This window comes from Argiope bruennichi, chromosome 11 (genome assembly GCF_947563725.1).
Source record: "Argiope bruennichi chromosome 11, qqArgBrue1.1, whole genome shotgun sequence".
Lineage (NCBI taxonomy): Eukaryota > Metazoa > Arthropoda > Arachnida > Araneae > Araneidae > Argiope > Argiope bruennichi.
Genome location: NC_079161.1, coordinates 62,899,214 through 62,922,702, shown reverse-complemented (window position 1 = coordinate 62,922,702; position 23,489 = coordinate 62,899,214). Strand labels below are relative to the sequence as shown.

At 29.6% G+C, this 23,489-nt stretch overlaps 1 protein-coding gene across 1 annotated transcript in view; it reads right to left on the bottom strand.

Annotated features, from left to right (window-relative positions):
• Window positions 1-23,489, bottom strand: part of LOC129956574 (uncharacterized) — a 634,064-nt gene that overhangs the window by 131,680 nt on the left and 478,895 nt on the right. Inside the window, exons 10-11 of the mRNA XM_056068502.1 lie at window positions 10,177-10,283; window positions 2,814-3,011 (exon numbers count right to left, since the gene is read on the bottom strand). Of these exons, the coding sequence (XP_055924477.1) occupies window positions 2,814-3,011; window positions 10,177-10,283 (305 nt within the window). The remainder of the gene's footprint in view (window positions 1-2,813; window positions 3,012-10,176; window positions 10,284-23,489) is intronic.

Below are 23,489 nucleotides of genomic sequence, written 5' to 3'. Positions count from 1 at the left end.
TTTTTAAAAATTTCAAAATATTCCAGGCGTTTTAATTTTTTCTATTATTTTTTTCTTAATACCCAATGTAAATTTATTTGGAACAAAAGTAATTATGATTTTGTAATTCCAATTAAATGCTAATTTTTTAGAAATATTTTTATGCACACTTACTGAATTTTTTATAGGAATTTTATGTTTTCCTGAACTAAGATTGACTTTTAACTATTTTAAAAAACTCAAAACATAAAATGCATACGATATTTTCTTTTAATGTTTGACCGAAATCTTTATTATCAATTCCGTTTAATTTTTTCAAAAATTAAGACACTTAGAACCTTTTAAACATATTTAAATCTAATTACAATATCATTTTGAGAAAAGTCATTAAGATGTACTTCTTTTCCACTTAACCCTTCAACTATTTTTTTAATTGAACAATACATTTTATAATACTATTTTAGTTGAATATAGACATATATTTTGGTAATGAAACGATAAAAATAAAATTGCACGTTTTCGTCCGTTTTTGCTATTTCAAAGTCCACTGTCCAATTAAAGAAACAATTACAAAAAGCATTTATTGAAAGAAAATAAATTATACAAATCTGTAGTAAGAACTGTAAAATGTGAAACTTGACCTAGAAAAATGCGACGCAAGAGAAGCAAGCTGCCATTAATCATTCATTAATTTCTGCTAATCTGTTTTTGAATATGGAATGATTAATTTATCTATTTTCTTGACGGAAAGAAATATGGCTTGAAATGTGTTAACGATGTGTTAAAATAGGTCTTTTCTATTTAAAAAAATCGATTTCATTCCAAAGTTTTGGAACGTATTCAAAATAAAAGAAATGTGCCTTGTCTCTTGCTGAAATCCATTTCAAAGTTTTGAATATATTTCTATCTTTTTTTCTTTTTTAAAATCTTACAAATCAGATATGGAATGCAGATTCTATGCCCTTGTTTCTAATAACTTTAAAAAAGATATACCCTATAGCAAGCGAAATTAATTTAATTATAGATATTAAATTGACTTATGTGTAAAATAGTATTGTTACGAATCTATAATTTGTTGGATAAAAATTACTCGAACACATTATAAAATAATATTTTTAACAAATGGCCAAAATTCAGGAAAAAATTGCACTGCAATTATTAAAAAAAATGTATTTTAAAATGGCATAAAAATCTATATTATGCAATAATGTTTTCAGGCTTTATTACAGGAAATCACCGAAACTTCAATTAATTTTTAATTGATTAAAATGAAAACAATTCTTTGATATGTGTATGTTCCCATTCTTCAAAGTTTATCCCTGTGAAATTCTGTAGTTTTAAAATAAGTATCTTTATCGTCTGTTTTAAATTAAAATTGGAGTTTCAATTGAACCAAACGAGTTTTAAAAATTTCTAAAGACTAATTTCTGTATAACATTTTAACATTTGTTATATTAGTACACTAATTTTTTTCACAAATGCAGAACTTTTAGAGAGGATATCTTCGTTTGAATGATTGATATAAGCTCAGTTTTAAGCACGGTTAAATCACTAAGATCATAAAAGTAATGTCTATTGAAATAAAAAAAAAAGAGAAATTTGAAACAAATATAGGTATAGTCGTTTAAAATGAAGAAATATAAAATTTCTGTGAATTTCTAATTAATTGAAATAATTATTTTTTTTTTACTTGGAAACATCGACACTATTCTTTCTCAATTCTTATGTGATAAGTGTGCAAAATTCGTTTGAATTCGACCTTATTGTTTAAATAGAGATGCAGAACATATAAAGTAGCACAAACAATTGAGAGTACACCTTAATTTTACTTGATAAATCCGACTTTCAATATAAATATCACATTACCGATAAGTGCAAACATATTTTTATTTTTACACATAAGAAATGGTTTAAATTAAAGTAAAATCAATAAACAATCAATGAAAAACTTCTAAATTGAAAAGTTTCAGAAGCATTTTAAAAGTTTTAAAGCATTTTAAATAACATGCAGTGTTTTGTCTCAAAAAATTGAGAATACACCAAAGAAATTTTGTAATATCTCGCATAGAAAGAAAGTGTCAGTATTCAGTTGCATGTCTTTTGGCTTTTATAATGGCCTCTAACCGTCGTGGTACCGATTCAACCAATTTTTGATAGTGTCTGGGGATATTTTACTGAAGAAAATTCATTTTCCTGCACGACAACGATTCCAAACACACTGCGAAAAATATCAAAATGTGGCGTCTTTTTCATTGTAAACAGCAGTTACACACACAACTACAGTCCCTCGACATCAATGTCATTGAATATATGTAGACCACACTCGAAACAGCGGTCCAAAAACACAAAATTAGAAACAAAACCCATTTGAAACAAGTGTTGCAAGAAGAATGGGGTAAAATATCTTCAAATACCACCAAATATTGATCGAATTGGTACCATGACATTTAAAGGTCATTATAAAGGCCAAAAGACATGCAACTAAATACTGATACTTTCTTTTATGCGAGATAGTACAAAATTTCATTGGTGTATTGTCAATTTTTTGAGGCAAAAATCTGCATAGGTTTATTTAAAATGCTTCTAAAACTTTTTAATTAAGTAGTTTTCTGTTGATTGTTCTTTATTTTTACTTTAAATCAAACCATTTGTTATGCGTGAAAATAAAAACGTGTTTGCACTTCTCGGTCATGTGCTATTTATATTGTAAGTCGGATTTATCAAGTAAAAGTAAGGTGTACTCTGAATTATTTGAGCCACGGCATGCATAAACAGCAACAATAATTTTTATTTTTATTAACATATAATATTCTAACATCACGCAGCAAACTCACCTGCGAGTTGTTCTTGAACTGAGATTCGTCGTTCTTTCCATGCTTCCTCTGATAATCGAGCAGTCCCTCCAGGAGATCCACCACCGGCTCCCCCTCTGCAATATGGAACCGGTCCCTCATATTCCACAAATAGAGCTTCAGCTCTTGCATCAGGGTGCCCACTTCCGTGATCAAATACCCCATCCGAAGACTTTCGAACTAAAGAGTGAAATAAGAGATCGCTTTAGGTACAGGAAAAGAAAACTTCCTTTTTAAAACATCGTCTGACGACGGTGTTTTCGTTTTAAATGTCGATAAAAGGTTTTCGATGATTTCGGGGACGATTTGGAATGTATAAATCTTTTGAAGTAAAGCTCTCAGCCAGTTTTAGTCAAGGTATATTTCTCTTTTGACGCGGGTAATAAATGTTTACGATGATTTTGGATAATGATTTGGGATTTTTGGAAGTAAAATTGACTGCATATTTGTGAAAGAACTTAGAGGGGGGATTTATATAAATATTCAAGTGGTTATTTTGTAGTAGAAGACTTGCATATGTGAAGCTCAATTTGATTGTTTGGAAATTCTGTTAAGTAATCATAAAGAATATGTGTATACGAAATATATGTATGTTCTGCCATTTCGGCTCTTTATTGCCATTTCTTTACATATTTTCGTTCGAGTTTAAATAAAGAATAAGAATTTGCTCTAAGCACTTTTAACATCAATCTTGAATAAGAAAAGAAGCAACATAAAAACAACTAGACACCGAAATAAAAAAAAATGGTATTTTTTTTATTCATAAGCCTAAATTTATGTCTAGAATGAATTTAGTTTTGACAGAAAGGATTAAAAACGCCTGATTGAATGAACCAGGAATAAAATTTTAACCCTTGAGATTTTCTAAAAAACAATTTATGACAGGTTAACGAGTGTGATATTAAACATTTCTCAAGAAATCAATCACTGTAATAAAAATTTAATGTACGCATAGTAATGGATTGTGTTGCCACTCCTAATAAATTTTATATTCCCTGTTTATTTTCATTTTAGAGTTTCTGTTATATCTTATTCCAACTTGGAATCTGGCAATCCGGTTTTGATTTAAGTATAATATGTTGTGTTTGCTTTAAGGAAAACATTTTGTACGTTCATCTCTTTGATGTATGGATCAGTTGATCAATTTCAGTCTACTTCATTTGTAAATATTCTGATCAGTTTCTATCATCATTATGTAAATAGCCTCATGAAATTCTCTGTCTTGTGTTATACAAAAATAAACTGATTCCAAAACGAAAGTAGAATTCCGACTCATAACAGATTGTACATATGTTAAATAGCCTATTTTTGTGTCCTTTTAATCTACAAAACAAATGTAGCACGTTAAAACATAACATTTTTTATATCTATATAAAACGCTAACGTACGTGGCACAGAAAAAATCGTTCTTATTACTTATTGCGGAATGGCAGCAATGAAATATACAATTATCAATGTACGAAAGTTTCATCAGATTGCTTTATTCAGCGTTTTCATAGCTGCATGTGATTCAACACTTTGCTACTTAAATAAAATTATTATAATACAAATACTGCCCGCTGTGACAAACACTTCATTCAGTCAGATGTAAAAGAAATTAAGAACTAAACTTTAATCAGAAAGTTTAATAATCGAGATTGAAAATAGGCTTAACCATCACTATGGATACTCCCTGTAATTTACCTATTGGAAATAGAAGACTTCCAAAACTATTAATTCCTCAAAAAGGTTTTTGCATTGATTTAAAAGTCAAAAAATTATCTCTTTAATGATATCAGTTTCATTTATATACAGTTTTTTTTTTTTTTTACTTTTAATAAATTCTTCAAGTTCAATTTACAGTGTTACGATGCCTTTAATGTTAAGTTTGGTGTGGGTTGAAAAAAGCTTTTTAAAAGTAATGCTCATTTCATTTGTTTTTTTAATGTTTTGAAATTCAAATTCATCCATCAAAATATTCAATCGCGTGTGTTTGCTAATGTTGAAATTATATTTAAAAATTACTTTTTTTTATCACTTATTCCAAAATGGGATTTTCACTTCCGCTTATACTTCATAATATATGCCCTTTTAATTTGTGCGCCCAATAATCTGCTGCAGAATGATTCAGTTAAAGTCCTATTTTGAAGTTGTATAAAAAAAAATCGGAAGTTTAAAAAATGTATCCCATATTAATCGTTCAATAATCCAAAAAAATCAACAGTCTTGGCGAGCAATCTGGCAGCCAAATGGTGTCTAATTTATAATAACATATAATTTCACGATCATATTTAAAAAAATATATTTATTATTTGAACTGTTCTGTTATTTAACAAATTATTATTCACAGATAAAATTCTTTTCTGTTTAAAATTAGTTTTCTTTCTTTACTTATTTATTTATTCATTTTGATGATTTTGGTCAGCACTTTTATCTCACAAATATGTACATGTTTCACTTTTGATAGGCATGGGTTTTCAGAAATTCTACCAAAAATAGCAAAAATAAAATGGTTCTATATTAGCAATGGTTATATATCTACTACTTTTTCAAAATTCCAATCTCTACTTCAATTACGCCGTAATCATTATCAAAATTACATGAGTGGAATTACTGATCCTCTTTGCTTTTGAAACAACAAAGGGTATTTATCAGAAAAATAAACGCCACTGACAAGTGTTTAATAGGTCTGGCTCTGACGAGTTGACTGGTGTGACGTATCGCGTGACATAGAAAAGTCTATTTCCATGAGTTGGTAGGGAGACATGAACGAAAGTTTGATAGATCTGGCTGCGTTTCACTTCTTTATAACATGCGAATGAAAATACATTAAGAATAAGAAATAGAGGAATAGTTTCATTGAATTCAATGGAAATATATTTATTATAATTCTAATATTTTCTTTTAATTTTCCGCTTTTTTTTCATGTTTTCCTTCTATTTATCGAATGTATTCGTCTGTTTAAAAATGAAGATCAGCTGCCTACTTGTAAACCATGCTATACAAAATTTAGCGGAAATATAGTTGGGATTTTCAAAACGATTGACATTTTTTTTTTTGATAAATTAGTTATTACATTACAATTTTCCTACGCATTAAAATAAAGTTGGTTCATATTTCACAACTAACTATATGCAATTATGTATCATTTTCAGTATTATGTATTCAGTATTTTTCATCCATATTTGTTAGTTTCTATATAATAGTCTAATTATTGTTACTATCTTTCGCTCTTAAAAGAAAACGATTATTTACAAGCGTAGATTCCATTACGTTTGATATACTTTAATCCATTTAAAAATTAAAAACGAAAATAGTAAATAATCGTCTGATGAATTCATAAAAAAATAAAGTATCGCAGATTTTGAATTTTGAAAACACTCGCTTTGTTTCTTTCTAAGCATAAAATATTTATAAATACTGACACAGCATTCATTTTGTTTGAGAGGATAAAATTAAAAAAAATCAACAATATGGCATAAAATTTATTTCTAATACAGAAGAAAATAAATTTGGTCTAGACGTAGTAAATATCAGTTAAAGGCAGTCTTGAAATATCGAGAATATTTATTTTTTCTTACATAAACTTTAATACAATAATTCGCAACGGTCAATATATAATAATTTATGGACTATGCTGTTGCTACTAAAAATACAACAACTAAAAGATTAGAAAGTTTCTTAAAATATTATCAGCTAGAAGAACTTTTACAGTAGTTAAAATATTTTATTTATTCCGAAATAGTTATGTATATTTTCGAATGTAATATATTATAACATGTAAGCGACTAGAAGAAAAAAACTTTAAACTATCATGTAATAGTTACTGAAGTAATGAAAATTCATTACTTAGATTCATTAATATAACTTTTCTTGATATAAACAATAGTAACATATTTCTATAATATTTGAATCAATATCCTATTTCTTGTAATATTTTATTTTTATTCGTATAAAAGATTATTTTTTCTAATTTTCGAAGATGCTTTGTTAAGGTTTGTAAAAAAACAAATTTTTAATACTTAGAGCTAGCTCTGAATTTTTTTGATTAACCACTTTAGTCTTCAAATTTCATCATTTAAAAATTTTTTGCTTTAGTTTAAAATTTATCATTATAAAATGAATAATCGTATCAGATTATTTTTATAATAGGAAAATGCCAAAATATATTATACTAAATTGTTTTATTTGTTTTCTATAAATTTTCAAATATTTTTCAAATGTTTCAAACAAAATTAACTCTTAATAATTATTTTGATTGGATTGTGCATTTCAAATTTAGATAGATTTAAAGAAAGAAAGAAAAAAATATAGTATTTTTGCAGAAAAAAAATCAATTGAAATATTTTCGAAAGCAAGTATCTTAATATTTCGAAAAATAAAGGTTTAAAATATGTTTAAATATTTAGGGTTTGAAAATGAATCTTTAATGAATATATTTATGTAAAAACATAATATGATGTAAAATAGACTCTGTAATATATATATTTACATTAAAAATTTCTCATTTTTCCAAAATAATAATATTTTATTAGGAATTCATCTTTTCACATATTATTTAAATAAGTGAAAAGTTTTTATTGAAAACAGTTTTAGAATTTTTCAAATCATTGTGTGTTTTTTTACATGACCAAAATTTAAAATGTTTATATAACTTATTAGTACAAATTTATTATTATATTCATCTTAAAGCATTGAAATATTAAGCAATGGATTTAAATTCTATACTTAAATTTAATAAAAGAAATAACAGTTCATTGTGAATTGGTATTGACGTATACAGAAAACAGGTAAAACCACCTGCAATATATAATGGCTCTAACTAGTTGGCGGGCATGACGTAAGCAATTTGTAATGTCAAACGAGTCAGTTTTGATATATTTGAAGAGAAACGCGAATCAAAGTTTCCCATATTTGGTTGCACTTCGCTCTTTCTTAACAACAAATTCTTCAGTAACGCTCGTGGAAAAACAGACATGCCAAGTACCATAAAATTGTATTTATTAAAACTCTATTAATTTTCTCTGGTCCGTTCTCTATTTTTTATTTTTATTCCTGTCAGAAAATGAACTCTTCCATTAATTTAAAAATCAGCTGCCAATTCGCCAGAACTACACAGAACAAGTGACAATAACAAAGTAGAATTTTTTTTATTTTGTGCTATTTTATTAATTTTTCCACTTTGTTTTAAAAAAAAATAATATAGACTTTTATTAATTGAAAATTTTTTACTGTTTTCTACTGTGGATCTTAGATTTTTCAAATGGATTAAATGATACTTCATGCATATTATATAAGAAAAATGGAAAGCCTATTAATAGTTATTTCGTATTTCATTAATTAGTAATGACGAAGCAAAATTAAAATTATTATTTAATAAAAAATTAATAATATGATTAGAGATAAATGTGCTACTGCTTTAATTGCGATGTTTCATTCCCGTGCAAAAAATATTCTAAATGAGAAATGTTATATATTTTAGGAGTTTTAACTCTTTTTTTAGTGGTGATACTTATAAGACCTGCCAGTCCCTCGGGGGGGGGCACTTCGAAATGAGGATGAGATGCTTCCGGCATGGTGGTTGGATCTCTCCACCCTGGAGGGTACACTAATGGGGGATCTGGCTCCTCCCATCGATGACGGGACGTACTTCCTTCGGGGAGGGGTTGTACCGTGACCGGTGGCGGCCCTTAGGACTCAACCACAGTTCCCGCCAATTGCTGTTGCGGCGGTCCGGTCATTCAGTTTTATGGTTTCAATCCATGTGCCTTAGGGCGGGTCGGAGAGTTAGATGATTGACTTATAAGACCTGCCAATTTTCTCATTGTTCTGTATTAATTCAAACGCCTTGAGATCCATTGGAATTTTGGAGTCCAGTTCTATTAAATTCGTCATTCAGTTGTTGGACTGCAGCACAAGCTTATTTCTTTTTTTGGAAATTTGCTAGAGACTAGTAAAGATGACGACGTAAGGCGCTAAGTGATTCGTAGAAGATTGAAAATGGTCCATATGTTTGTATATATAAAATACTTATTTGTTTTGCCTTTTGATATGCTATACTTTTTTTCTCTTTTTTTCTCGGTTTTTTTCTTTAATATTATGCTCAAAGATATTTGACAAAATTATTTTTAAACTTTTTTGTATCTTTCCGATTATCTTTCAAATTTCAAACATTGCCAAATAATATAATATCATTATTACAAAAATAGTGCTTCCATAAAGTCGAAGTTTCTAATTAATTTAAGTATTGACCTTGATGTTGACTTATAACGCTGCTATTTGGTGGTTATTAAACGCACTATAGGCTATTTATTTGCACCTAAATTAAGTACTTAACACACAGAACTTTAGCACAGATTTTTAAAATGTATAAGAAATTCACTAAATAAAGATTTTAATAGAAAATGATTCTATTAATATTATCCTCTGCTCTGTAATATAATAAATAACAAACTTTATCATACAAATTAAGAGAAACATATCTGATTATAAAAATGTTTGAAATACGATATGACATATAAGTATATTTTGACATAAAGCAACTGTGGAAGTTGAATTGGCGAGGATAGAACCTGGGGCCTTGTGGTTCGCAGCCAAGTAACATGACAACAATACAAAAGCAATTTCCGGTGTAGCGTAGCTGTTAACTGGTTTATAAGCTTTCACTACAGACTCTCCCTCCAGTGAGTCGGAGGTGAGACGAACGATATGGCTGTTGAGTGGTGATGTATTTTCCTGCTGAATCTAAAGCGTCTGTATCCATTTGAGCATTTGAGAAGCGCCAAGCGTTGTGGCGAGCGTGTGTGGGTGAGTGACTGCTGTTGCTGATGCTGTTGCGCCGAGTGAGTCTGACGGCTTTGTGTTGCTGCGTCAAGTGAGTCTGACGACGTTGGGCTGCTGCGTCAAGTGAATCTGACGACTTTGGGTTGCTGTGAATAGATGGCGCCACAACAGCTGTACGAAAGTTGAAAGTTCAGCGTCCGAGGTCACCAATGTGGAAGTTGAATTGGCGACGATAGAACCTGGGACCTTGTGGTTCACAGCCGAGTAACATGACCACAATACAAAAGTAATTGTCCGTATAGCGTAGCTGTTAGCTGGTTTATAAGCTTTCACTACACAACGTTCAGACATGGCCAACTAATACGCGCAATAGAAGGTCACGCCTACCTCAGGAACATCACGTGACTGCAATGGGATAATGGCAAATAGTTGTCCATATAAGACAACTATCTGCCCTTTTCCCAATGGGATCACTTGATGTTCCTGAGATAGGCGTGACCTTCCATTGCGCGCATTAGTTGGCCTCCTGTGAACGCCAGTATAAAAATAGTACCACAACGGCTTGATAAAAATTATTTCATACCTTGTTCTGGATTATTTGGAATTCACTTGAAAGACAACGGGAGTAATCAGGTTCTCCCCAAGCAGCTTCATTGTTCTTTTTAAGGTTGCAGTGTCTCCTTACTTCACCTGAAATATTATAGGTAATAAATTAACGCCTGCTATTCTGTCATAAAATAACATTATACTAAGAGAATATCCAAAAAGTTGCCATAAAAATATCATTAATAAAACCTGCATACTTATCTCTACTACTAACAAAGGAGATAGTGCGTGCATGATGATGCTTTAAATGCCAGATCGTTTGATATAGCCTATCTTACTTAGCACATATCCCAAGTAGCAAAGCCTGTTGTATAATATTGTACAATATTGTGCTATATTATATGATATTAATCACTAACACTATATTATACAATATTGCGAATATTAATCAAAGTTATACAATATTGTACAATATCTGTGTGCTACAAGGGATATATTTTGAAGGGTAGGAGCGCACAGTTGAAAAACATTTTTAAGAATTTGAATTTGAACTTTAATTAATTAAAATTAAGAAAAATTTTGAATTTTATTCATTATAAATTCCGAAAATATAACAGCAAAGAAATTATTTTTATATCATGTTAAAATTCGAAAAATTATTTTCAATCGCACCCATTCATTATTTACAATTTTTAATGAATTTATAAAAATACTGGAAGCGTATTTTAAACCGATATATTTAAATTTTTTTTAATTCTTTCTATTAATATTCACCTTGGCCTTTCCCCTCACGTTGCTGTTGTTGAAGATGAAGATTTTTTTTTCATGTTGAGTAGATATAAACTTAAAGCATGCTTGGAAATTTTATTTCAAACTTCGTTGTATCTGCAATTTAGATTTAACTTCAAAATGAAACAATAGTGAATTTTTTTTTAACGCATTTCTTAACACTGCGCCTCTTTTCTATAATATGATACGATGTATAAATATTTAAAGAGAAATATTAGGGAAATGTATTGCTGAGTAACAGAATGGAGCAAGGCTTCTGAAATAGTATGATTTATATTATTATTATGACCACATAAAAATATTGTATTATTATTATGTAATATTAGCTGGTACCCGGTGCGTTGCTACCACAAAAGAAATAATTTTGGAAATATCATTTGAAATTTGAAACAGCTATCTTGTTTAATTAAGAATGATAGGAAGGATAATATTTATTATCGTGTCGACAATGAATGCATTCATTGAAATTGAATGATATATAAAGAAGTATAAATAATATTTATTCATTTTTTTAAAACTTTATTATTCAAGTTTTTCAGAGCAGACAATATTTTTTGTTTTTCCGTCTTCACCAAAAACAAATAAATTTTATGGGTATCCGACTCGTGAGCATGCAACATACAAATGGCCATGTGAAAAATATGGATTTTCTAGGTTCAAAGCGTTAAGTTGGCAAAGTTTCATCACCATATGATGAACGGTACGGTAGTGCATAAAATACGAAAAAACAAAAATCCATTTTTATTTATTAGATATAATAATTGCACTATGCCTATAACATTAGCGCAAGTGCAGGCACTAAGTTGTCAAAGTTTTATCGCAATCGGATGAACAATACGGCAGCACATAAAATAAGAAAAAACAAAAATCCATTTTTATTTATTAGATATAATAATTGCACTATGCCTATAAACTTAGCGCAAGTGCAAGCACTAAGTTGTCAAAGTTTTATCGCAATCGGATGAACAATACGGCAGCACATAAAATAAGAAAAAAACAAAAATCCATTTTTATTTATTAGATATAATAATTGCACTATGCCTATAACATTAGCGCAAGTGCAGGCACTAAGTTGTCAAAGTTTTATCGCAATCGGATGAACAATACGGCAGCACATAAAATAAGAAAAAAACAAAAATCCATTTTTATTTATTAGATATAATAATTGCACTATGCCTATAAACTTAGCGCAAGTGCAAGCACTAAGTTGTCAAAGTTTTATCGCAATCGGATGAACAATACAGCAGCACATAAAATAAGAAAAAAACAAAAATCCATTTTTATTTATTAGATATAATAATTGCACTATGCCTATAAACTTAGCGCAAGTGCAAGCACTAAGTTGTCAAAGTTTTATCGCAATCGGATGAACAATACGGCAGCACATAAAATAAGAAAAAAACAAAAATCCATTTTTATTTATTAGATATAATAATTGCACTATGCCTATAAACTTAGTGCAAGTGCAGGCACTAAGTTGTCAACGTTTTATCGCAATCGGATGAACAATACGGCAGCACATAAAATAAGAAAAAAACAAAAATCCATTTTTATTTATTAGATATAATAATTGCACTATGCCTATAAACTTAGCGCAAGTGCAAGCACTAAGTTGTCAAAGTTTTATCGCAATCGGATGAACAATACGGCAGCACATAAAATAAGAAAAAAACAAAAATCCATTTTTATTTATTAGATATAATAATTGCACTATGCCTATAAACTTAGCGCAAGTGCAAGCACTAAGTTGTCAAAGTTTTATCGCAATCGGATGAACAATACGGCAGCACATAAAATAAGAAAAAAACAAAAATCCATTTTTATTTATTAGATATAATAATTGCACTATGCCTATAACATTAGCGCAAGTGCAGGCACTAAGTTGTCAAAGTTTTATCGCAATCGGATGAACGGTACTGCAGCGTATGAAATACGAACAAACAAAAATTCATTTTTATATATTAGATTATTACCAAAAACCAATTTGTCTTATTTCCCATATTGAATAAGTTTCCCTATTAGGCATGCTTTTAATAATTTTTGGTAAATTTTGTTGTATTTACTTTTTAGTTTAACGTTAGAAGCAAGGAACGATAAAAAATGTTAAAGTGTTCCTATTTTTAACTACTACTTTTCTTTTCTGAGATATAATTAGATGCAAAAAGATATAGGCAGAAAATAATAGAATTGTAAAGGTTTCTAAAATAATGCAAGTTATAAGCTTATAAAATTTGGAAGTTAAAATTATTTTGTTGAGGAAGAAATTAAGACGAAGTCACAGAATGGTCATCAAAGGCGGCAAGTGAATAATAAATGCGGAAAATTAAATTATGTGTATTAACTCTTTGCACTCAGAGGGTGACACTCACTCACCATTCAAGACGGTGCATCATTTTAACATTTTATTTATTTATTTTTTAAAAATTTTTATTGTTAAATTGCTTACAGAGTTGTAAGAAGATGTAGATTACTTTTTCAGGGAAATTCAACTTAAATTTTTAAAACTCATAAAATTCAACTTATATATTTTTATTTTTTGGATCACTAAATAAGGTTTAATATTTGAGAGTATAATTATGTATCGAATTACTTTACCGCGTGCAAAGGGTTAGTAAAATATCTCTACTACTATAATCTCTTACAGGTAATTAATGGATTCCTGTATAAAATAATAATTTTGACGGGTGTCCGATATCTATATTTTCCAAAGATGACATTATTGGTAATAATAATGTGAACGGATAAATAAAGAAACGTATGGAAAAGAAAACTGCCGCCACTAACAGGATTCTTCAGCGAGTGAACGAATGAACTAGAATGAGATTGATATTTTTAGCAAAAGCTTTAAAAGGGCATCTTAATCTTTACTTAAAATAGTCAAATTTTAAAAATCTTTTGTAACAAATTATAGACGGTTGATTTGTTTTCTTTAACATTAAAACTTAAGAATTTGATGTAATTAAAGTCATCAAAGACGTAAAGTAATTGTTGTGATCCAGGGACTCTTTTTATTTCAAGGGGAGAAAAACTCATAAAATACATTAACAATCACGCTATATAAGTAATGATATATTCACTTATAAAGAAACATGAGCTACTGTAATTAACATTTTTACATAAATAAAACAAGCTTGTTTTACCTAAAATGAGTTTCTATTTTAATCGGAATTCAAAATGAGCTTCTGTAAACACAAGAAAATGGAAGAATACTAAATAAATGAACAAATAAAACATGAAAAAATAATTACAAACGATGTCAAACATTAAAAAAAATTACAAATGAAATAAACATTAAAGTTTTTGAAGACGATGTTTTGTCTCTCAATAATGAAATGTTTTGCAAACGATTTTTTTCTTTTCATTAAACGCTTAGTTAAGGGGGAAAAAGATTCTTAACACAATAATAAATATAAATGCTTTTGTTTAGCTTAACAAATGACAAAGTACACTCTAAACAAATGGAAGAATTGTATTATATCAGTAAAAGGCATAGCAGCTAAATAATGCTAAAAGCTCAATTTCTTAGATCTCTTTCTAAATAAAAAGAAAACAGAAAGTCGATGAATTAATACATATTTAACACGTTACGTTTCAAATTTGTACTTTTAAAGTTGTTTCAAGTAAAATATGGTCCAATATATTTGTGAATTTTCTTTCTTCTTTCTTCGCATTTGTGCCTGCTTCCTTATATTTGAAATTTATTCTACTATCAATTGTGTACTGACTTACATCTGTAAGCCTTGTGGTATACTTGTTGGCACACAAGGAGTTTATACATCGAGAACCAAATATATATATATATATATATATTTGTCAAGCGTATGAATTTTAATGAAATAGTGACAAACTATTTGATTGTTGTATATGATTTAAAATTTTAAAACTAAAAAGATATATTGGAGGCATTTTACTTAATGTAATCGTCACGCAATAAACATGGCAATACATATTGCCGAATAACTTACTGCTTTATTGTCTTGTGTTTGATTATATATATATATATATATATATATATATATATATATATATATATATATATATATATATATATATATATATATATATATATATATATATATATATATATATAATATTGTATTTTTACCCTTAACTACAGACGGGAGTCAAAAGTACTCAGCGTTGTTCGTTAGCTTTAACTATCACATTGTATTTTGTCCTTGAATACAATCATCTCTTCAGTACCTTCAAGTTGTTCTTTCAACAGTACGTAGGCAAAAGTCTAACATGTCAAAGCATGAATATTTGCTTCTAACCGAGTTATTCTTTTTTAAAGATTTTGTTATTCTTGATGGAATTATTGACTCCATGTCTCAGGAACTGTTTTTAATTTGAATAATGCAAAAAGAATAAAGAAATATTCTTAGAATAATATTTTAAAAATATTTCTTTATTACTTCTTTATTGTATTTTTAAATTATATTCTTCATTTTTTTTGTAAAATACTAACAATTACTAAAATTAGTGTAATTTCATAATATCCAAACGAAGTAAATACTCATTAAAAGATTGTTTTGGCTTTTCTTATAACATCTTTCCAACATTTAATATTATTATATTTAACCCTTTTAATATTAATATTTTTGGTAACTACATGATTTCTAGAATGTATTTTGTTTCGAAAATGAATTCCAATGCTGTTTACAAAAGACAAAAAAGAAAAATGACAACGGAGTCATTTTGACTCCATGTCTCTAGCCTCGTAAGGAAATTCCTACTCTCCAGTAATGAGCTAATAGCGATCACATTTCGGATAAATTGCTGTCAACTGATGAGGACCCAGTGTTTAATCCAGTCGGCTGCGGCTTTAAATAACGGTCACATTTCGGATAAATTACTGTCAACTGATGAGGACCCAGTGTCTAATCCAGTCGGCTGCGGCTTTAAATAACGGTCACATTTCGGATAAATTACTGTCAACTGATGGGGACCCAGTGTTTAATCCAGTCGGCTGCGGATTTAAATAACGGTCACATTTCGGATAAATTGCTGTCAACTGATGGGGACCCAGTGTTTAATCCAGTCGGCTGCGGATTTAAATAACGGTCACATTTCGGATAAATTACTGTCAACTGATGGGGACCCAGTGTCTAATCCAGTCGGCTGCGGCTTTAAATAAAGGTCACATTTCGGATAAATTGCTGTCAACTGATGGGGACCCAGTGTTTAATCCAGTCGGCTGCGGCTTTAAATAACGGTCACATTTCGGATAAATTACTGTCAACTGATGGGGACCCAGTGTTTAATCCAGTCGGCTGCGGCTTTAAATAACGGTCACATTTCGGATAAATTACTGTCAACTGATGAGGACCCAGTGTCTAATCCAGTCGGCTGCGGCTTTAAATAACGGTCACATTTCGGATAAATTACTGTCAACTGATGGGGACCCAGTGTCTAATCCAGTCGGCTGCGGCTTTAAATAACGGTCACATTTCGGATAAATTGCTGTCAACTGATGGGGACTCAGTGTCTAATCCAGTCGGCTGCGGCTTTAAATAACGGTCACATTTCGGATAAATTGCTGTCAACTGATGAGGACCCAGTGTTTAATCCAGTCGGCTGCGGCTTTAAATAACGGTCACATTTCGGATAAATTACTGTCAACTGATGAGGACCCAGTGTCTAATCCAGTCGGCTGCGGCTTTAAATAACGGTCACATTTCGGATAAATTGCTGTCAACTGATGGGGACCCAGTGTCTAATCCAGTCGGCTGCGGCTTTAAATAACGGTCACATTTCGGATAAATTACTGTCAACTGATGGGGACCCAGTGTCTAATCCAGTCGGCTGCGGCTTTAAATAACGGTCACATTTCGGATAAATTGCTGTCAACTGATGGGGACCCAGTGTCTAATCCAGTCGGCTGCGGCTTTAAATAACGGTCACATTTCGGATAAATTGCTGTCAACTGATGGGGACCCAGTGTTTAATCCAGTCGGCTGCGGCTTTAAATAACGGTCACATTTCGGATAAATTACTGTCAACTGATGGGGACCCAGTGTCTAATCCAGTCGGCTGCGGCTTTAAATAACGGTCACATTTCGGATAAATTGCTGTCAACTGATGGGGACCCAGTGTTTAATCCAGTCGGCTGCGGCTTTAAATAACGGTCACATTTCGGATAAATTACTGTCAACTGATGGGGACTCAGTGTCTAATCCAGTCGGCTGCGGCTTTAAATAACGGTCACATTTCGGATAAATTGCTGTCAACTGATGGGGACCCAGTGTTTAATCCAGTCGGCTGCGGCTTTAAATAACGGTCACATTTCGGATAAATTGCTGTCAACTGATGGGGACCCAGTGTTTAATCCAGTCGGCTGCGGCTTTAAATAACGGTCACATTTCGGATAAATTACTGTCAACTGATGGGGACCCAGTGTCTAATCCAGTCGGCTGCGGCTTTAAATAACGGTCACATTTCGGATAAATTGCTGTCAACTGATGGGGACCCAGTGTTTAATCCAGTCGGCTGCGGCTTTAAATAACGGTCACATTTCGGATAAATTACTGTCAACTGATGGGGACTCAGTGTCTAATCCAGACGGATGGTGCTTTTAATAATTAATGTTAAAGAAAATTCGAATTTTCTTCTAAATTTCAAAAAATAATAATAAATAAAATATAAAGATAGGCTTGCTCATTTAATGATACCAATAACAATTGTCCCTTATCGTTACAATTGTTATTTAACTGTTATTTAATTATATATTTAAAACTTTCAAGATATGCAGCTACAATACCTGTTATGCAAATATAAGTATTTTATAATTTTCCAGGAATATTAAAATAGAATTAATAAAAATGTGGGTAATATTTTTCTTCAAAATATCAATAAATATATACAGTAATTATTGATTTTTAAAATGTTTTTATTCGATATAAATGGTAACTGCCACATTAAAAATTTTTACTAATATGAATTTTATTTTTTCTTATATTAAATATACAGAAAAGAAGAATTATACATATAACAAAAAAATTATAAAAAAGGCGACCTCGAGATTTTGACGAATTCTCCCGTTTTGGATCATTCCAAATTCGATTTTTTTTTTTTTTGTATTTCTGTTTATCTGTCGCTTTGTGATGCGAAAATATGTTGATCTAAACAGTACAATTTGGTATGTGTTTTTTTAAATACAAATTGTAAGATTTTTTTTTCTTCGGTTTTCGAATGAAAACCATTTGGAGACAGTTTGTCTCTAAATACGTATCATAATTACAACACGAAATAATTACAAGAGCTAAATGGACAAAATGTGATCTACAATTTTAGTATCCTAAAATTAGATTTAGATCAAAATTTGAACCAAATTCGTCAAAAATTGACCATCAATCTGTTTCCTTTTGGATTTATGTAAGTGCTATAACTAAAAAATGCAATTACCCAAATAAATGATATTTGATATGCAGTCTTGTTACTTAAATAGTAATTTTGAGTGAAATTATGATTCCCATTACTCGAAAAAAATGGAACTAAATTGTATCTTTAATTTTCTTCAATTTACTATGAAACACAAAACACTTATTTGGAGAACACTGAACAAAAAAATATCTGATCACTTGTGTTATAAATCTAAGCACTCGTGCTGTTTACAGCCTAGCCATAGATCCAAAATTTTTATGTAGTGGGAAAGGGGTTGGGAAGACACATTTATTAATGAGTGCGCGAGAAAATTTTAAGGAGACTATTTATGCTGGTTTTATGCACGTATATGTGAAGTATCATAGCAAATAGATACAGTTTGAATGTATATTTAACCCTATTAATGTCGGACGATAATATCATACTTTCACGAGGAATGCCAGCCGAATTTGTTAGGAAGAAGCTCATAAAAAAACAAAGGCAAAATAAAAATGTTTTCAAAATTAAAAAAAAACATATTACGAAACATTGGAACAATAAATTAATGCCAATCCTATTTCAATATTTTTTGAAAAGTAGAGTACTCTCGCGTACGTAACGATATATCGTCATTAGCAAGTGTCGCTCAAGAAGGATTATTGTCGTTGGGCACTAAAAGGGTTAAGAACGTTTTCAAGAACAATTATTAAAATTAAAAATTAATATGGATAATTTATCTGATTTTGATTATATTATCAAATTTTTATATTAATTTTACATTATCAAACAGTTACTAAACATTATTAAAAATACATTAATCAAAAATTTACTAATAATTATCAAAAATTTACTAATAATTATCAAAAATTTACTAAAGATACAGTAAATAAAAGCCCATAAAATGTTTTTCGGACTCATCGGAAATCGCATAATTAAAAATTTGTCAAAGCTATCAAATCATTTTTTTTTATTTATTAGTACCTCATCAAGCAATAAATGTAGAATTAACCCTTCAGTGCATAGTGTAGCCATTTGGCTAAGGTTTTTATTTTCATTTATAAATTTCTCATGATTGTTCCAAAGGATAACAATGAATGCTTGGAAATTCTTTTTTATATGGTTTTTGATAAAAAAAATTGTAGAAAAGACCGGTATCCTAATAGCGGCACTAGGATTAGATTTAAACAGAAAAGTTGGAAAAAAATACTAGGACGGTTGTTGCATAAATAGTCCTAACACAAAAAAATACAATCAAAATACTTTTTTTTTTTGCTTTGTAAAAAATATATCGGTAAAAAAAGATTTATTTTCATTGCAGAAATATAATATTTTGATTTGTGTCACTGGGACATTGTTTAATTAATAATATAGCCGATTAGCACATTTTTTTTAAATTTCACGAAAAAATACTTTAAATTAAAAAAAAAATTCTTGATTAATATGTAGCTATTGAAACGCGCATATATATATATATATATATATATATATATATATATTGTAAAAATAAAATAAAATAAAAAGTCATGCACTGCAGGGCAAACGAAAAATTCCATCAGAATTCATTATTTAACGCTACAGTTTTGCTTAATTTAACTTGTTTCATGCTTTTAAGTTTTTAAAAACAAATTTGAAATTGAATTTTTACTCTCTCCCTGATGTAATGGAATTCTGAAATTTTTTATATTCAAATTCTCTCAATGATAGCACGCTCTTCAAAATTTCTAGTTCTCAATAATCAGTTAATAGATAAATAAAATAAATTTTTATTCTACACTACTTATGCCATCTTTTATAAATTTGTAAAAAAAAATACTTTCAAAAAATTAAAAATAAATTATAATTAATGAATTATGAAATTAAGATTAAAAATTGAGATATAAAATATATTTTTTGTTGCATTCCATAATCTGAAATAACACTGTAATATACAGGGTGGTCCAAAAAAAACTTCCCCTATATATGAAACCCTAGCGGCCTACCCGCTCAACCAATCGAACCAAAATTTCAGACATGGTTGTTTCAAGGTATGCGCTGGAGATTGTGATGATTCTAAACAACGCAGAGCTCACGGTTACGGTTACAGTGAGAGAATTTCGAAATTTTCGAATGGCAACACCCACTTTTTCCTTGCGCAAATTGATCAGCGTATTGAAAAACCACAAATGGCGTTGGAACGATTAGCGTGTGACGAAAATTGCCGCCGTAAAGCATATGCAAAGAAGAGCATTATAAAGGACTAATGACAACACAGAGAGGAAAGAGAAAAAAAGTTTTTTATTGGAATGGAAAGTTATAATTACAAGTTTTCAACGTGTTCATCTTCGCAGGCGACAACGCATTGCATTCGGGAGATTGTGGATAACAATGCCGAACGTAACATGAAAGGAGGAATCCGCATAACTCCACGTGTTGTGACATCTTGCAATTCTGACACATCTCGTGAACCAGGCGTATACACCTTAGATTTCAGATAACCCCAGAACCAGAAATCCATAGGAGTGAGTCGGGGGATCGCGGTGGCCACGAAACTGCAAAGTTGCTAGAGATGATACTATCACCAACTGTTGTTGCAGCACTGGTCGAACACATTGTGCGACGAGTGGAGGAGCCCCATCTTGCATCCATGCAATGTCCCTAATGACATTTCGTTGCTGCAATTCAGGAATAATGGAATTCTGCAACTGTGTCAGAATTGCAAGATGCGATAACACGTAAAGTTATGCAGATTCTTCCTTTCATGTTACGTTCGGCATTGTTGTCCACAATCTCCCGAATGCAATGCGTTGTCGCCTGCGAAGATGAACACGTTGAAAACCTGTAATTATAACTTTCCATTCCAATAAAAACTTTTTTCTCTTTCCTCTCTGTGTTATCATTATTCCTTTATCATGCTCTTCTTTGTATATGCTTTACGGCGGCAATTTTCGTCACACGCTAATCGTTCCAACGCCATTTGTGGTTTTTCAATACGTTGATCAATTTGCGCAAGGAAAAAGTGGGTTGCCATTCGAAAATTTCGAAATTCCCTCACTGTAACCGTAACCGTGAGCTCTGCGTTGTTTAGAATCATCACAATCTTCAGCGCATACCTTGAAACAACCATGTCTGAAATTTTGGTTCGATTGGTTGAGCGGATAGGCCGCTAGGGTTTCATATATAGGGGAAGTTTTTTTTGGACCACCCTGTATTTTCGAGTATTCAATTTATGCCATCTATAAAAACTTCATTTTAGTCAGTTTCAATTTTTTTAATGAAAGGGCAATAATTTTATTTTAGAGGTTGCCATTAATTTTCTGAAATTTCCATGCCAATTGTGAATGAAAATCTTCAGACTACTTGGTAAAAATAAATATCTAAATTCATTTAAAATTTTGGTAAATATTTCAATGCGATAAATGTTGAGATCTTTATCGTTTCTAATATGATTTAATAATTGTATTTATTTTTTTCTGTACTGGTTTTAAGATTTTCATTTATTTAATATCATTTAATTTATTTAATTTCATTTAATACAGGTAACTAAATTTAGATTTCTTTATTCCTGCAGTTCCTTTTGCATATGCCTAATTAAAAAAAATTAAGAAATATATTTTAAGAATGATTTAAATTGACGAAATCATGCATTTCTATGTATGATGTTTAATAAAATTTCCAAATCCCCCCCCGGTCCTTAAAACGGTACTTTGACCATAATTTATTTATAAGGATTTTTTTTATAAAGTTTTTCACAAGCTCAAATAAATTAAATTTTAAATGAATAAATAAAAAAATTATCTTCAGTTGCCACATCAATTATTACATTTAATTAGAGATTAATGATGATAGCTCACTTCAAAAAATACAAAAATAAATGTAACTTCTATCAAAGAATTGAAGAAATCGAAGAATAATTTATTTTAACATATTCAACATCTCCAAAATAAGTATTTAATTTGATTTCCATCTACAATTTTTGCGCAGACGATTTTCCTTACATTTGAATTTGTGTTTTTTAAAACAACAAAATATGGCATCATTGAATGCGAAAGCATACGATAATTTTAATAATATTTAAATGTGATTTTAATTTCTTGCAAGATTAAGATTACTACTATAAATTAATTCTCAAATCGGAATTATTTTAAAAGATAAAAATGAATTCATACTATAATTTTTAAATATATTTATTCATCATTTATTCTATTATTTTTTTTGAACGCCTTAATTTTTTTTCATCATGACTAAATTCTTTATATGTTCCATTTTTTCCTTTTTTAAATCACTAAAATAGTTTTTATTATATTAAGCAATTTAATGAACATCTGCTCATAAACACTAAAATTAATACCAAAAAAAAAGACAATATTTATCACTAGACTTGTATACTATGTGTATTTTAATAACTCTAGCTTAATTATACCAAATTATGATATTTTGCTAAAACTGAAAAATTCTGTGTTATAGCAAAATAAAAACTGAAGTATAATAGTGGAAAAAAGAGTAATGAAGTAGAAAAAAGTAAAATAACTCATAAGTTTTTTTACTTCTTTCGTTTTATAGAACATATAGTCAATCGATTAATTGAAGACTTTAGCAGACAGATGTTAATGAAAATAACTAATAAGCATCAACAAAAAATGAAATTATTTATACTTTCATATTCTTTATCTTTATTTCCCTCCTTTTTTTTAAAAAAGAATTATTATAGCAGGCAAAATTAAATGGTATCAAAGTGAATTGATGGAAAAAGAAAAAAGTACTTCTTAAAAAAGAAAAAAGGTTTTGTAGAGTTTCAGAAGTTTCATAACAATCTTTTTATTAGAAGTTAAAAAAAACAGTTCTGTTATTTTGAGGAAACGTATTTTAATGGTTAAGCATTTTTATTACTATAATTTTTTCGTCAAAAAAAGCCCTGCTGAATCTGCATTCATAAAGAAAGCATTTTTATAATATTTTTTAGGAATGCATTATGATGCGCCTATTCTATATCATATTTGTATTATACATTTCAGAAATTATCCAACTTTAATGTAATTCTATGAAAATTTGAAAATTTTATCATGTATTAGAGTTATAAACAAGATTTTGTGTTGTAAAAAGGATTTTTGAATTTTTATCTTAATTTAAGTATGACAACACGCTTTAAGAAGTTGTTGAATTGTTGTTTATCTTTGCTTTGTTTTAGGAAAACAATTTTTCAATACATTTGTTTCTAAAAAT